At 52.0% G+C, this 14,929-nt stretch overlaps 5 protein-coding genes across 5 annotated transcripts; 1 reads left to right on the top strand and 4 right to left on the bottom strand.

Moving 5' to 3' along the window:
• Positions 1–154: 154 nt before the first annotated feature.
• Positions 155–3,116, bottom strand: N0V89_010216 (uncharacterized protein; the record flags this gene model as incomplete). Its single annotated transcript, XM_056218961.1, has 2 exons — positions 155–1,640; positions 1,705–3,116. 2 exons carry the CDS (start codon positions 3,114–3,116, stop codon positions 155–157), a joined length of 2,898 nt encoding a protein of 965 aa, XP_056068226.1.
• A 2,902-nt stretch (positions 3,117–6,018) lies between these two features.
• Positions 6,019–7,167, bottom strand: N0V89_010215 (uncharacterized protein; the record flags this gene model as incomplete). The annotated part of the gene is made up of 2 exons (XM_056218960.1): positions 6,019–6,677; positions 7,164–7,167. 2 exons carry the CDS (start codon positions 7,165–7,167, stop codon positions 6,019–6,021), a joined length of 663 nt encoding a protein of 220 aa, XP_056068225.1.
• Positions 7,168–8,108: 941 nt separating this feature from the next.
• On the top strand, positions 8,109–9,443 carry N0V89_010214 (uncharacterized protein; the record flags this gene model as incomplete). Its single annotated transcript, XM_056218959.1, has 1 exon — positions 8,109–9,443. One exon carries the CDS (start codon positions 8,109–8,111, stop codon positions 9,441–9,443), a length of 1,335 nt encoding a protein of 444 aa, XP_056068224.1.
• A 1,057-nt stretch (positions 9,444–10,500) lies between these two features.
• Positions 10,501–11,300, bottom strand: N0V89_010213 (uncharacterized protein; the record flags this gene model as incomplete). Its single annotated transcript, XM_056218958.1, has 3 exons — positions 10,501–10,579; positions 10,631–11,036; positions 11,096–11,300. The coding sequence occupies 3 exons, from the start codon at positions 11,298–11,300 to the stop codon at positions 10,501–10,503; spliced, it is 690 nt and encodes a 229-aa protein (XP_056068223.1).
• Positions 11,301–12,736: 1,436 nt separating this feature from the next.
• Positions 12,737–13,468, bottom strand: N0V89_010212 (uncharacterized protein; the record flags this gene model as incomplete). Its single annotated transcript, XM_056218957.1, has 1 exon — positions 12,737–13,468. The coding sequence occupies one exon, from the start codon at positions 13,466–13,468 to the stop codon at positions 12,737–12,739; it is 732 nt and encodes a 243-aa protein (XP_056068222.1).
• Positions 13,469–14,929: the final 1,461 nt, after the last annotated feature.

The raw sequence follows: 14,929 nt of genomic DNA, 5'->3' as shown, positions 1-14,929 counted from the left end.
AGGGGACGACGGTGCCGCAGATGACACGAAAGAGACGCGCCGAGTACGCATACCACAACGCCCTGCTTATATGCAGCCGGAAAGGATATCGCAGCAAAAGAAAAGGAGGCAAAGCAGCATTGACCCAGATGCATTGGGCGAGCAGGATAGCCTTTTAGAGCTTGAAACGTTTGGACCCTTCGACCAGGCCGTCGGCAATCTTCGTCGCGATGGCCCATACAGGCAGATAATGCTGCAACTCTTCGAACGCCGGAATGCCGCCTGCATTCGCATCGGACCACAAACAGACGACCCTTCCAGAAAACGTCGAATTCGCGTCGTCATTCCAAGTCACGCTAACGTTCCAGGGCTGTGACCATTCACGATGCCAAAGGCGCAGCTCACGGGTCCCATGTTCGCCGGTCGCATTGAAGCGGGGGTCTGAAACCGCGCCAACGCCAGCGACCCCCAAATCAACGACCGGCGTGTCCAGCAGTAATTTGCAGGCTCTGGTGTTCTGTCCGACCACACGAATTGTGGCTTCATTAGCATGTTTGCCTTTCTGCAACGAGTAGTCCAACCATGACGTAGGTTTGGTGTGGTTGCTGTATGGCGATAGATTGGGCACCACATGGGCCGGCAAGCCAGCCCAAGAACATTTGGTAAGCTCCTTGCGAGTCGCAACGTCAGGTGTCGTGCAGTTAAGATCCTTGCCCTGTGCGCTGGGTATCTCCTTGATGATGTCTTGCACGAACCCGTCGACGCCAGTCAAGGATACTGTATTCGCTCCAGTATCGAGATCAACCTGCTGCTGGAAGTACACCTTCAGCTTGTGATCGCGAGAGAACGGAAATGCGACGAGGTTATATATGACCGTGCCAATGCAAACGAACAATAGGAAAGTCGGGATATGGTACGTGAAGCGGTGAATGAAAGGCCCTGCCGGGGCAGCAAGGATCGCGGTCAAGGCTGCGAACAAGATGTAGATCAAAAGAGTCGAGTTGCCATCTGCTGGAGTCTGGTACATGGCGGATGTCAGTATGAGTGCGATCTGGCCGACAAGAATCACGGTTATGGGCACTGTGAGTAGGAACTGGATGAGCCAAAGCCAGCTGGGGAGTTTGCCGCTCCACTCCTGCTCTCCTTCATATGGGCTACCGAGGTCTGACGACGCATGATGGTCATCAGTCTCTGCACCGTCGCCAACAGATTGTCGCCGGCTTCCATAATTTCTTCGGAAGCTTGTTCGATCGTTGCGCAAAAGCGATGTAGTCTCCGTCGCATCGTCGTCCTCCGGAAGTTGTTCTTCTGATCGCGTACCGTTGGTGGTGCCAGACAGTGGCCTGCTATTCGATTCTCGATCGTGGTTTGGTTCTCCGGCTTGATCGAAGTGAGCTGCATAAGCAGATTTCTTAGGGAGGAAGAACAGCTCGATGTATGATAGGAGCAGTGCGAAGAATGTCCCGGCAAAGCCGAACAGCACAAAATAACCGCCAGCAAGCTGGTATTTCTCAGCAAGAACCGTGACGAACACGAGTAGTGCAAAATTCCCAACAAACGTCCATAATAGAGCGTAGTGGCGTTGCAGTGCTGAAGGACGCATTGCACTTGCTCCACGAAGCAAAAACCATGCGAAAAAGAACCATGCCGAGAGCATCATGCTAGCACGCAAAATTAGTGCCGTGGTCCATTTGAAATGTGCTGATTTAGCCTGGGTAGACTTACCTCCATACTGCATAGGGACTGCTGTAGATGATATACGGATTGACCCTCTGGAGAAGATAAGCCAGACCGATGACAGCTGCCGTAGCCACGACAAAGCTGATGGGAAACCGGAAGAAGCCATGCCAGCCGTACAAACGCACTGGCTCGTCATCATCAGAGGAGTGCACATATTTCTTGAGTGCAAACAGGTATTGCTTGTCAGTTTTAGAGAGTGCAATAGTCAGTCCGATTAGAGCGATGGGAGCGACAACGAGCAATGTTACGCACAGAGCGAACAGAGTGTGCAACCGCAGCAACACAAAGGCCTTTCCAAACAGATCGAACCAGACGGCGTCGGAGCCAGTTCCAGCGTTGACCTTGCCCTTCTTGCGATCCTCATCTGTCCCGCTGAATCGATCACTCGTATCTGAGGCCAGTCCGGAAGTGGTAGCAATGGAAGCAGATAACATATGCCAGATTGAATTCAGTGAAGTTTCCCGTGTGGAGTCCTCGATCGTATGGTACCGCGCCCGCGGTTCCATGAAAGCCACATCAAGCCCACGGAGTCCAAGCTCCCCGTTGAAGACGACATAATCAGTCTGGCTACGAACAAAGCCCTGCTTGAACCCGTCACCACTGACGACAGTGCCGAACGGGTGTTTGGCTGCCTTGTAGAAACTGGTGACTTCTGCATCTGTGCTCCGGAACAGCGTCGCTCGACCACCTGCTCCTGCGCCTTCGAGATTGAGGAAGGTATGCGGAAGTTGAGAGATCGGGTGGCGCATGAAGGCCTTGGCTCCATTCAAAAAGTCCTCTTCGCCATTGTTCAATAGTAGGACTACCGTCCGGTGCGGCCTGTTCGTGGGCTCGATGAAGTACGAAAGCAATTGCAACACAGATACAACGCCAACTCCATCATCGGTCGCTCCGTAGCCGGTACTGACAGAGTCGTAGTGGGCGTTGACGAGCACGCCACCATTTTTGGAAGCACGGGTACTTGTCAATGGATCTCCGTTGGGCGAGTAAAAGGGCTCCTTATCGTACGACCCTCGAATTGCGACGATGATATTAGTCCCTTCGAAGTAAACAGTGGTGTTGCCAGCTGAAAACGTTGCGTTCGATACGTTGTCATCAATAATTTCAACGCGGTCGCTGTCGAGGTTCCTGGATGCCACAATATCCTTGACGCGTGATAAGAGGTACTTCCGTACGTCATCGTTGGCATGGCTGTTGTATGGATGATATCGCCGCGTTATGTGCTCCAGATCGATCCAAGCCTGTGTCAAATTTGTTCCTGCCGGGGTCTTGTAAGGAACATTCGGTACTGTGAGATGGACCGTGAGCAGGGCAGCAAAAAGTGCGATGTATGTTCCCGTCACGAGGAAGATGACGGGAAGCGGCGTGAAAGCGAACGGATTCGAGAGGCGAGCCATGACTAGTCCGACACTCTCTGTTAACCTCACGACGGCATGCGTAAAAAGTATCTGCAGTATAGCGGACCGAGTGTTTTGCTGATGGATGGGAAAGGTGCAGAGATGGAGCGGGGAATGTGACGAATGAGACTGCACGTGCGGAAGGCACCAGCGACCCCTGATTGGCTGTGCCAAGAAAACGTGCTTCGCGACATGAGCCGCCCCAGACGCGTTCACTCCACCACCTACGCCATCTAATTAGAAATGACATCTCTTACCGCCGCGCATACAGCAACGCAATGTCGGGTGCATGCCAACATCTAATGCATGGGAGAGCCGAGCATCAGTATCACGCCGCCTTCGTGGAAACGCATTGCGCGTTGAGTTGACCCAAGGACACCACTCGGTATGTCCGTGATCTCGACACCACTTTGGACGAGCAAATGCACGACTGAATTACTTCCAAACTATCGCTTTCGGATAGCTCAAGGCGATAATTCTAAGTACGATCATATATGTCAGTCAGAGATAGCCAGTATATACGACCGACAGTCGCACCACCATGTGGAAATGACTCCACCGCGCTGCCTCCTACAGTTGGAACTTTTTGTCCTCCCAATCCAAACATCAGTACCTGTCGTTGCTGAAGTTATAGTATCGCATGACGATCTTAGAGGCACATTGAGAACTGAGTTGACCCAGGACCTGCTTTGCAGTCACGGAACTTCGCTTACGACATGCTTTTCTTGGGTCCAATAGATCCAGCAACGATACATCTATTCTATGACCGGCTCATACTACTGCCAGCCAACCTGCACATGTGTGTTCGGTCCCTTCACGCGAAACATCATGTATGGAGACCGAGCCTACAGCATCGCAACACAATTATGAAGACGCATCAACCGTTGAGTCAATCCAGGATACAACTTGTTATCTCTGACCTTTCAACACCTCTCTCAAAGAGTCAACCGTGCACCTCGAAGTCTCCCTTGAGCTTTGGCATAGTCTTATCTGGACAGAAAATTCAGACATCTCGTCCCAATCAACGCTGTGCAGCCAGCTGGCGCCAGTCGTGCACAACTATCTCACCACCGCCCAGGGAATGGCCACAGCTCCGTATATTGTTCGTTGTCATGGGCTAGGATTCCCTCTCAACAAACAACCGAAGCTGGGGTGAGATGGTGCGAGGATTTGCATACCATTCGCTAGACTATGATGCTAGTACCAAGGTCGAACGTCGGTGTCCAGTACTGTGATGACTTCAATAACGAGTCCACCGGTAACTATAACATACTCAGGTTCACCTTGCACGACTTGGAGACGGTTTGGGATACGGTCTCATCGTCCTTGTCCCCGCTCCTAATGACTCCGGACTCAATTGCTACGGAAACATTCGAGAAGGTTCTTTGAATCTTGAACGTCAAACAGCAGGAGCAGTGTAATAACGTGAAGTTGTTATAGTCCGTCCACCGAGAGCAGGTGAGCCGCGATTATCAAACACGGTGAGCCGCGGTGTGAAGAACGTTGCCCATTCTCAAATGAACACGGTACCTCTGGACAGCATCCGGAAGCTCCTAGGCAGTAGTTGCGGGTGCGGACTACTACATGTGTTAATGGACGTTGCGGTATTGCACCGCCATTCTAGAGATATATGGAAAATCGAGTCATCCCAGCCCACATAATACGTTGACTCATTCCTGAACATTGCGCACACCTCTTCGAGACGTCATTCATACAATAAGCTGACGAGAATAGCTCAGCGAGGCGTTGGGCGCAGGCTGGCTTGGGGGTCAAGAAGTAGCTAGCCTCGTTAAAGCTCACCTCGTTCGTTAAAGCTCATCAAAGAGCGTTACGTCTTCATACCGAGAGACCCAGCTTTTACATCGGCTGCGCTTTTGACCGACCAGCCGCAACGCCTTCGCCTCGTATCACTCACATTGTGCTACTCGTTCGACCGCCGTTCGTTCACTCGCGCGAACGACATAGAAGCTAGAGGTGTGCGCGGAAAAACCCAACTCGGGTCCCGGCATTAGCACCATACCACCTTCTGACTTTTCGACTTACAAGAAGGATAGCGCTTCGTATTATGGAATCCTGGGTAGCTTTCTGCTAGCGTTCGCTCAACTCGCCCACCCAGAGAGACAGATTCCTTTCGGGCCCCCGGCAGGATTATGTTAGCCCCGCTTAGTCTAGTTGCCATATCGGACTTCCTCTGACAGGGAAGGAGGCATCATGTTACTACATCCTTCTCGTACGCCCTCTCGGCAAGCCTCTTTCGTCGTGACCTTGCGACAGATGAGCCTACTTGGGTAAACAGTCGGTGTGAACCATCTTACAAGTATAAAGCGTAGTAAATATACTCATCAAAATTTAGGGCAAGCACGCAATTCATTCTACCCTGAAACTTTTCGACCGCCTTAGCTCCCAATCAACGGACCAATCAGTCACCGTCCCGTCCACCTCTTACAACCATGCGCTTCTTCACCCTCATCGCCACACTCGCGGCCTCCGCTGGCCTAGCTTCGGCATACTGCAACTGCCCTAACTACGAGGTTGAGTGCTGCACCAAGTCGGGTGCTCCTTACCTCGGCGGCGGAAACTGCGACGTTACCACATTGGATCAATTCAACCTCTACCGGACTTGCTGCAGCGACCACGGCAGGTTCACCGCTTGCACCGCTTTCCCGTGGTTGGACGGAAAATAAACGAGATGAAGACGAAATGATGTTACGAGCTGGAATGGCATGTTATAGCAGGACGATAAGAAGGATATCTGCATTAAATGATATTTGTATCTCTCCATAGCATTTTAAAAAGTCACGACGTAGCACGCGCCCGCGCCTACCGATACAATAACTAAGCGCATCTCAAAATATCGCAGTGCCGTTGACATGCGAACTAACACCACCTATATTCACACTCATTAGCAATTACTCCCCTGCCTAGCCCAGGCGGACCACTTACCAGGACAATTCGCCGGCGCACTCGTAAAGAAAAAGGTCCACCTCCCCCTCTCCCTACACTTTTGCGCCAACTTCTCCAGATCAAGCATCTCCCCTAACGGCATGCCCCAAAGCGCAAGAATATACTCGTGTACATGCCACGTCTTTTGCGTTGGCCACGCCTCAAATGCAGGCGCGTCGCCCCCCACGGCCGCAAAATAGCTGTCGTGCAGCCAGTCTAGGATCTCTTCCTCTTGCGCTACGCCCGTCCACCTCTGCCCGTCGTTGCCGTCCCCGTGGCGGAGCCCCGCCGCGCTACGTTGCTCAGGCGTCTTGCTGTCGTAAGTTTCTTTCCAGCCGCTGCGGATGAGGAGGATGTCGCCGATTTGGATGTCGCCTCCCTGGGCGGCAGGGCGGATGTCTATGCCCTGAGCTTTACCGCACGCGGCAAGCTCTGCGTAGGTGATAGCGTGGCGTTCGAAAGAGTCGTAAACAATTCCTTTGCTGTGGGCGTAGGCTCGGTAGTCGAGGAGGACGGCGCGTCCGGCGATGCCGTTTTCGGCCCAGTGGTGGATGGAGCATTTGTTGTTGGCTGAGGGGCCGATGATGTCGGAGCCTTTGGTGCCGTTGTAGAAGTTTCCTGTGGCGATGTGGGCGAACTGTGGGATATGTTAGATAGGGCCGGATTATGATCCTGAGTAAGCGTACGTGTCTGAAGCCATCCCATTGCGTGCCCTGCGTGCGTTCAGTGATACTCCATGCAGTTTTAGCGGAGGTCATACGCTTTGCGTGTTCAGATGATAAGTATCATCGTATGCAAGGTTCTCATGGAGGACCTTGATCTCATGTTTGAATGTCTCCCGACCAAACGCCGGTTGAGTTGGTACATCGAGTGGTAGACTGTCCCGCATCAGTACTATGGTTCTAGGGCCTCCCTTATTCCGTGATCCATCGCTGTCTACGAAAAGTGTCCATACTTCACCGGAACGATCTCGCCAGTTCGGATCTCTTTCGCAGCAGCAGCTACGCGCGACGGCGTCAGGAGATTCAATCGGCCGATCTACTTTCGTCAGCAAGAGCACATCTCCAAAACGCATATACTAACGTTATCATCGGCACCCCAAACCCATGCAGCATCGTCTGGAGCACCCTCGATTTTTGGCAACTCCTTTCTCGTCGGGAACTTCGTGCTGTTTGGATCCCAGGGGATTGTTGTCGTGGTCTTGTTCATGGTGAGGAAGTCTTTGATCTGTGTGAGGCGCTGGCTTGCTGTTGTCTTTTGCTCTGTCATTCTTGCACGTTTGCTGTACACTAAGCCTGGTGTTTGGGATCACACTTGATCACACGGGGAATGAGATTGGCGTCAGGGACAGCACAGAAATATACAAGTAGGCTTATGTCAAAGGAGAAGTGATGCTTTGTGCGAAGGGCTCGGCTACCCCGCAGTTTTATGTGATAGATGCGATGTCGCCCCGCTCTGAGGTTGCCAGTTAGACGGGGCAAAGGCACGGCTTCGAGTGGGGCCGCTTGAACGATCGCCACACACTGGATTGTTCTCCATGTTAGCAGACCTAGTGTGCTCAGACATATCCTGTTGTACTCGCTCTTTGCTATGTAGCAAACGTGTCTGAGTATAGCTCGCGAGACATTGAGCCGAGGTTGAAGATGGCCGCACTGGTGACGTCATGGATATCTCTGTACATACCAAGCGCAGCAATTCCACGAGAACTTTGCAGCAGTGAAAAGCATAGAGTTATATCAGGAGGTAGTGTTAATGTACCAGAATCGTTCGTATCGAGGCAGTGCGCTTGATCGGGCCGTCTTAGAGGTTTGGTGATGTTGGGCAAAAGCGGACTAGCTTGGCCTGGATGTGGGAAGACGTCATCGATTCATTGGCTGGCCGACGATATGTCCCTTACCCTCCTCTACGCCAGATCATGTACTACATGAGAGCATGTTTCGCGCCTTTCGAAGATTGACGATTTCATGTGTTTCAAAGCCCAAGGCCTACTCACCAATTGCTTGCCCTCCGTTCCCCTTTACAAAGCGCACCATTGACACCACTTCCACAATGGCCAGCCCTGCCAAGCGCAAAGCAGAAAAGCAAGCAACCCCGACGAAGGCGAAGAAACCAAAGACGAAGATACCGGAATATCATCTCACACCATCGAGGCGGGATGAGGATGGAGAGATTGTGTGGCCAGCACCAAAAGCGCAGATAGAGCGGGCGAGAGAAATCATCAAAGAGTGTGCGAACACCCATAAGCCCACACTTGTTCTTCCAGATAAGGATGCAGATGGTCTATCTTCCGGAGCCATCCTTCACCATACGCTTACAACTCTCGGTCTCTCACCAGACCTGATATCAGTATACTTTCCACCAAAAGGAAGCAATGTACATGACGAAGACACACGCAGTGCCATCGCTGAGAAGTCTCCGGCATATGTCTTCGTTCTGGATCAGGGAAGCCGGAAGACTGGACCGCTTTACGACAGCCAGCATACGGGGCTCATCATCGATCATCACTTTGCAGAAGAAGGTGGCTTTCCTGAAGGCGCAGATTATGTGACGGCTCATGACTGTCCGCCGGTCGCAACAAGCGCGCTTCTAACCTACAACATCTGTCTACCATTACATCCCGATTTGGAAACCAAAATTTCATGGCTTGCAGCTCTAGGAACACACGGCGATTTAGGCAACACCCTGAAGTGGCAACCACCATTCCCCGATATGACAGCGACATTCAAAAAGTATCCGAAGAAGTCAATCAACGACGCAGTTGGCCTCGTAAACGCGCCAAGGCGGTCAGCAGCATACAATGTCGACGCGGCATGGGATGCTGTGATTTCCGTTGACGGACCACAGCCCTTACTTGGCAATGGAAAACTTCGCGACGCACAGTTTGAAGTCAAGCAAGAAACGGAGCGGTGGTCACACGTGCCTCCAAAGTTCTCTCGCGACGCGACCATTGCTGTGCTGACAATCAAATCGGCCGCCCAAGTACATCCCGTCGTCGCTACACGTTGGGCTGGCTTTCTGAAGTCGGATAAATTAGAGATTGTTATGTGTGCGAACGAGGGCTATCTTCCAGGCAAGGTCAATTTCTCATGCAGGATTGCAAAGCACGCGCGAGCGCGAGAAGGTGACGCGAAGGTCGACATCATCAAGACGCTAGAAAGTATTGTAGCAGACGATCCAGACCTTCGAGCCCGGCTTGGCGAAAGCTTTGCTAGGGGTCACAAAGAGGCATCTGGTGGTATTATCAACACCCAAGAGTGGGAAGAATTCAAGAAGCTAATGGGAGTCGGTGAGAACATACGGAAGAAAACGGAAGCAGACACCGCCGAGAAGAAGAAACCCACACAGTCGAACACGTTGGCAAATTATTTCGTCAAAGCGTCATAGTCCACGTCAATTCAAGATGCGGTGAAGTGGATTCGATGCTACGGTGAGGCGACACGTTTTCGTTGAGGTTTCGAAAATTTCTGGCGTGATCGGGAAAAGTCGCGTGGCAACGTCGGAGAATCTCGCGTGACGGCGTGACTACGACACGACAGCTTGAGAGGCAACAACACCACCATCTATAAATCTCACTAGATGCATCTGCTACACCGATCATCGGCTGCAATTTTTTTGGGTTCAATCTCAGATCTTCCGGAGTTAAACGTGCGCATCAGAAATCTTGCACTCTTGCGACTCGCGCATTGAAGAACTACGACGAATTACGATTACCACGATATTCGATTCTCCAAAACTTTATCAAGATCAGTAGCACTGCGCTACACAATCGCTACCATGATTCAATCTGCATACGAATACTCTGAGACGCTCGGAGCGCCGAGAAACTACTTTCCACAAGACACCATCATTCAACACATTCTCGACGACACCAACCAGCGAGAAGCATTTGAGTTCGACCTGATGGAGCTCGCGGGCCGAGTGACCAAACCCGTCACTCCCGAAACAGAATTGTTTTACCAAGTCTGCTATGAAGGCATCTATGGACAGATGTTCGAAGGCATTGACGGAGAAGGACGCGTCTGGTTGCCCTACGGAGACTTCACTGCAAGATTAAACGACCAAGAGACGCAACAATCATACAAAATGGCGCTGGAACAGGCGTTGGCAATCGTCAAGAGCGATCGTACGGAGTTCGTGGAGGCTCGGGAGGCATTGTACCGATTGGGCATGTTTTGGTACTTGCGCGGCGCCGTGAGTGAACCGTAGATGGACTCTAAAAAGTCGTTCGAAACTGGGTTTGGGTGCATGGATTGGCGTTCTGGACTCTCCACAGCATGGATGATACACCTTTATGAGCGCGCATCATGAGCAAGAGCATAGGGTGTTCTTCCAAATGCAATGATTTATTTACTACGAGCGAGATTCGACAATGCTATTGAATAAACACATGAAGAAGAAAGCGTCTTGTGAGCTGCGCGCGCCACTTTATCCTACATACCTTCTAACCGGTCCAGACCGCCGGTCCAACGCTGGTGTACTTGAAAGACGAGTCGTAGATGGCCTTGGTGAACAGTGCGTCGCTGCAACTCATTAGCATAACGTACCGCATCATACATCAACCTCTAACTCACCTCAACTTGTAGGCACCAGGGAAGCTGACACCAGCCGGGTTTGCGCTACCGCCGCCAGTAACCTTGACCTGCATGCACGACACGTACGGCTGCGGGTTCTGCGCACCGGCATGCAGCGCAATAGCCTCCGCGCGGACGAGGTAGTCGCCAGAAGCCAGGCTCTTGGGGACGGTGAATGCCCTTTTTCCGCAGTTTGCGTTGAGGATCTCAGTGCCCCACGAGGCAGTGGTGCCAGTGTAGCCATCTTCTGCGACCTTGAAGAAAGACGCAGTCTGGGCGGTCGTCGCATCGGAAACCTTCGCCATGTAGACGTAGACGGGACCGTAATGGTTGCCGCCGATGGCGGGCTGGGAGCAGCTGCGCTCACCGGGTTGAGCGTGCATCTCGACGGTGAGGGCAGTGCCAGCTGTATCGTACTTTTGTCAGTCATCCCATTCAGAGATCAGGACAAGCTGGGAGACGTACCAGCGACTTCGCAAACTCCGGACTGGGTGGCAGGTCCACGACCGCAGAACATGTCCTTCGAGGTGAGGGAGTCGATCGGGTTGTTGTCCTTGACGGTACGCGTGCAGCTGGTCGCCTTGTCCGTAGTCCCAACCCACAGATCCTGCCATGTTGAGTGCGCAGAGGCAACAGTCGCCGCAGCGAGGAGCACGATAGCAGACTTCATATTGACAAACGGCTTAATCGTAAAGCGAAGAGTAAAGCGAAAGTATATCGACCGAAGAGCTGAACAGAAGCGCCACAACGAACACGCTCCTCCCTAACACCGCAGCCAATTTATACTCCTCCAAGACCATTCACTTTGATTAAAGTCGCTGTCCTACCTACTCGATTCCACCCGGCCCGGTTTGCCTACGATCGTCATACCGCACCACCCAAATTGAATCCTCGATATAAGGAACCCACTCCACACGCCCTCATCTATCCAAACCCGGACTACTATCCGCCAAGTAAGCCATCTCGATGGTGGTTGGTAAGATCGCGCGCCCCAATTTACAGAGCACTCAATTGCGGCTCGGCGCCTACTTATTTGCCGAATCAGCCGCCCAGTCGGTTTCTTCGTAGCGCAATGCACCCCAGGCTATATGCCGCGGAAGTTATCAAACGCACCCCAGATTTCTGGTCGGGTAATATGGATCGAGCGCGAGGGCATCACGAGGGGCGTGTCTTAGATGCAGTGCTGCCCTCGTGTATATAGAGTCTCACCTAGCACGTCTGTAATCTCGACAGTCCAGACTTGTAGGTGAGATCATGCGTTAGAGAAAGGTAGAAGAAGCAAGTGCGCAGACTCGCCTGATATCGAGAGGTTCCAATGGTGGTTGTTTCGATTTAAACGCCGCTGTCTGTGGCCTAGAAATGCGAGACAAACTCTTCTATACTGTTGCCACTACTCTCTTCGCGTTGTTCACAGGATACTGTGCTGCAAACGTGTTTGATGCTACCGTGTACTGTACTATAGCGCGAGTCAGTTCATCGTGGCACGGAGTTACCTAGTCGCTGTTTGAGGCTTGCTTTTCCATGGCGTGGAGTATCTCCAAAGCTGATACTCACGTCACACTTACCGTGAGACTCTTCAACCTACCTGGACAGTGCTGCTACTTGAACGAGGAAATTGATCAGAATGAGGTTGTCACTCGATACGAGGTCATCTCTCAAAAGGAGTACGCTATCCTGCCTACGGATGACAGCAAGCGATGAGTGGGTCCCATGACGAGGAATCGAAGCGGGACAGCGGTTACACCGAGCCAGGTAGCTCGACGCGCCAGGTTTTTGGTTGGGGACTCGAAATTACCTCGGGATCTAAACGTCTTCTGTACTAGACATATAACGCCCGGGCCTGTTTATGAAACAATTGACCCTACTCGAGGATATTACAGAATCAATTTTGCTTCAGTACTAGTAGACAAACTGCTTCCCTCAATCGCACATATACTCTCAGGTCAACGGCTCTTTACACATGATTGTTCACTCTCTAAGCATACTGCTAATCTGTGCAAAAGCTGGCCATCGTATTCATTTGCTGGTTACCACGTCCTCTGCTTTTTCCTGTGGATTCACATCCCTGTGCCAAGTCTACGCGTGCTTGTATGTCACCACCTAACTCTAGGCCTCGGCTTTCTTCACGATCTTGTTGCTCACATGGCGCATCTCAATACCAATAAGGCTGTCCAAGCCTAACAGCTGAGGAAGGAATTCCGCGTACGCCGGAGTTTTCTCCCACGTTTCGTGAGCCTCCACCGATTCCCAACCCACACCAATTGCGAAGACACGGCGCTGCGCCCCCATGTACGCGATCTCGTCGAGACCCCAGCCCAGAGCGGTGTGTCCTGTGAAGCCGTCCGCAGTAGGAGCGTACTTCTCTAGGATGGCAGTCATAGTCTCCGTTACGTTGGCTTCCCGCGTGCTGTTGTAGCCATCACCGCCGGGAAAGAAGAAGTTCAGGAACTCGGTGAAAGGTGACTCGCCCTTGCCTTCATAGTTATCGAAGACAACCGGTGGCGAGGGCTCGAATGCAACGTGGTAGTACACAGGGTCTTTCGCTAGGACATGCTGAATTTCCTTCTGGAGGTGCTTGTATGCCTTCGTTTTGGCGAAAGCGTGGCTTGCCTCAATCGTTTCCCAGTCGACGAACAGACGGAAGCTGTCGCTATTCTCGACGAGTCGAGAGCTGCGGAATTTTACTGCGCCAGGTTGCGCAAGGAAGACCTTGGCAGCCTTGTCGAAGACCTCGGTACTGGCATTTGCGGCTAGTGTAAGGTTTGCAACCTCTGTGACGGTGACTGTAGCAGCGAGGGAAGTAACCGCCGTGGCGAGAAGTAGAGCGAGATTCCGCATTCTGTTTGAAGGAGTGTGCGTACTGAAGATTCTTCGAGAAGTGTGTGTGTTGGTTTTCACTGAGTGATGTGGACCTTGATCGGAACGACCGCACATCTTTATACCATCTCCAATACGCGTATCACAGTACAGCTCTAGCAGAGCCTCACCACACATCACAAACCGTTGCGCTAGTTCAAGCCTCGGAAATGAGCGCTCTACATTTCCTTGCTACTATGGTATAACCGACTAGGCGACTGGGGAGTGACATTCCAGAATCCTAGGGAAAGGTGCCAGAATAAGTATGGTCTACAATTGTAAGGGAGCTAGAATGTCGGATGATGGAGTAGGGAATATTGTGGGACACGGAAATTCGTTTTCGTAGACAGGATAGGCTAGTTTGCAGTCCTTCGGGGGCGGAAACAAAAAGCTAGCGGAAGAGTGCCGTCTTCGGAGCGCTAGCAACTTACACCGCAAGAAAACGTACGTTCAAACAGGCAAGGAGAAGTTCGATGGTGTAACAGCTCCACTATTCACAACACCGTCCCTAGAAGTCGACGCGGCCACGCCGATTACTACTTGTAGAAAATATGCGATGAGCGGCCTGTACAGTGAAGTCGATAAATACTTAGTAGAATAGTATGGAGTCGAGCATCAATACCTTCATTTGAGAGTCTTTTCGTTGCTTTCAATATGGCTTCTTTTACTGCAGGCTTAGTTGCCCTTGCTGCTGCCGTCCTTCCGGTCAATGGGGCGGCACCGTACTGCCTTCCTGGCAATAACTGTTTTCCATCTCAACAAGTCCTCACGAAATTTAACAGCACCATTGGGGGTAATCTGATCAAGGCAACGCCGTACGGTGCCGAGTGCTACGGTTCCACGTACAACGCAGAGGCTTGCGCCGCTCTGGCCGCAAAGAAGCGCGATCCTGAGTACAGAATTGAGCTCCCAGGTAGGCGAGCACTGATATTCCAAGCTTTCGTAATCTTGGTAAGACTGACAATGAACAGCCGGTACTATGTACACAGACTCTGAGCAATATGGAAACGTCGGTTGCCCAGTTCCCGACGCCCTAACTAACGGGAGCGCTCCTGCGGCGGTCGAGAGCGAATGCACGCTCGGTAACATGGCGTCTTATGTTGTCAAAGCAACTTCCGCGCAAGATGTTTCGAAAGCTGTAAAGTTCGCTGCAAAGCACAATCTCCGTCTGCGGATCAAGAACGTACGGTCTTCCCAAACGCCACCAACAAAAGAGAAGCTAATTCGGCTTGATGCAGACTGGCCATGATTATAGTGGACGCTCAACGGGAGCCGGTGCCCTTTCGATCTGGACTCACTTCCTGAATTCAACCGAGGCGGTGCCTGAGTTCGTCCCCGAAGGATGCGACAGTGACGCGACCTATGTCGTCAAAGCTGGCCCTGGTGTTGATGTCGAAGCATTATACAAGTGGGGTGGCGAGAACGGAAGAGTGACTATCGGCG

This window comes from Didymosphaeria variabile (assembly GCF_027946475.1).
Source record: "Didymosphaeria variabile strain IMI 356815 chromosome Unknown scaffold_7, whole genome shotgun sequence".
NCBI lineage: Eukaryota > Fungi > Ascomycota > Dothideomycetes > Pleosporales > Didymosphaeriaceae > Didymosphaeria > Didymosphaeria variabile.
This window is presented reverse-complemented; position numbering and strand designations above follow the sequence as displayed.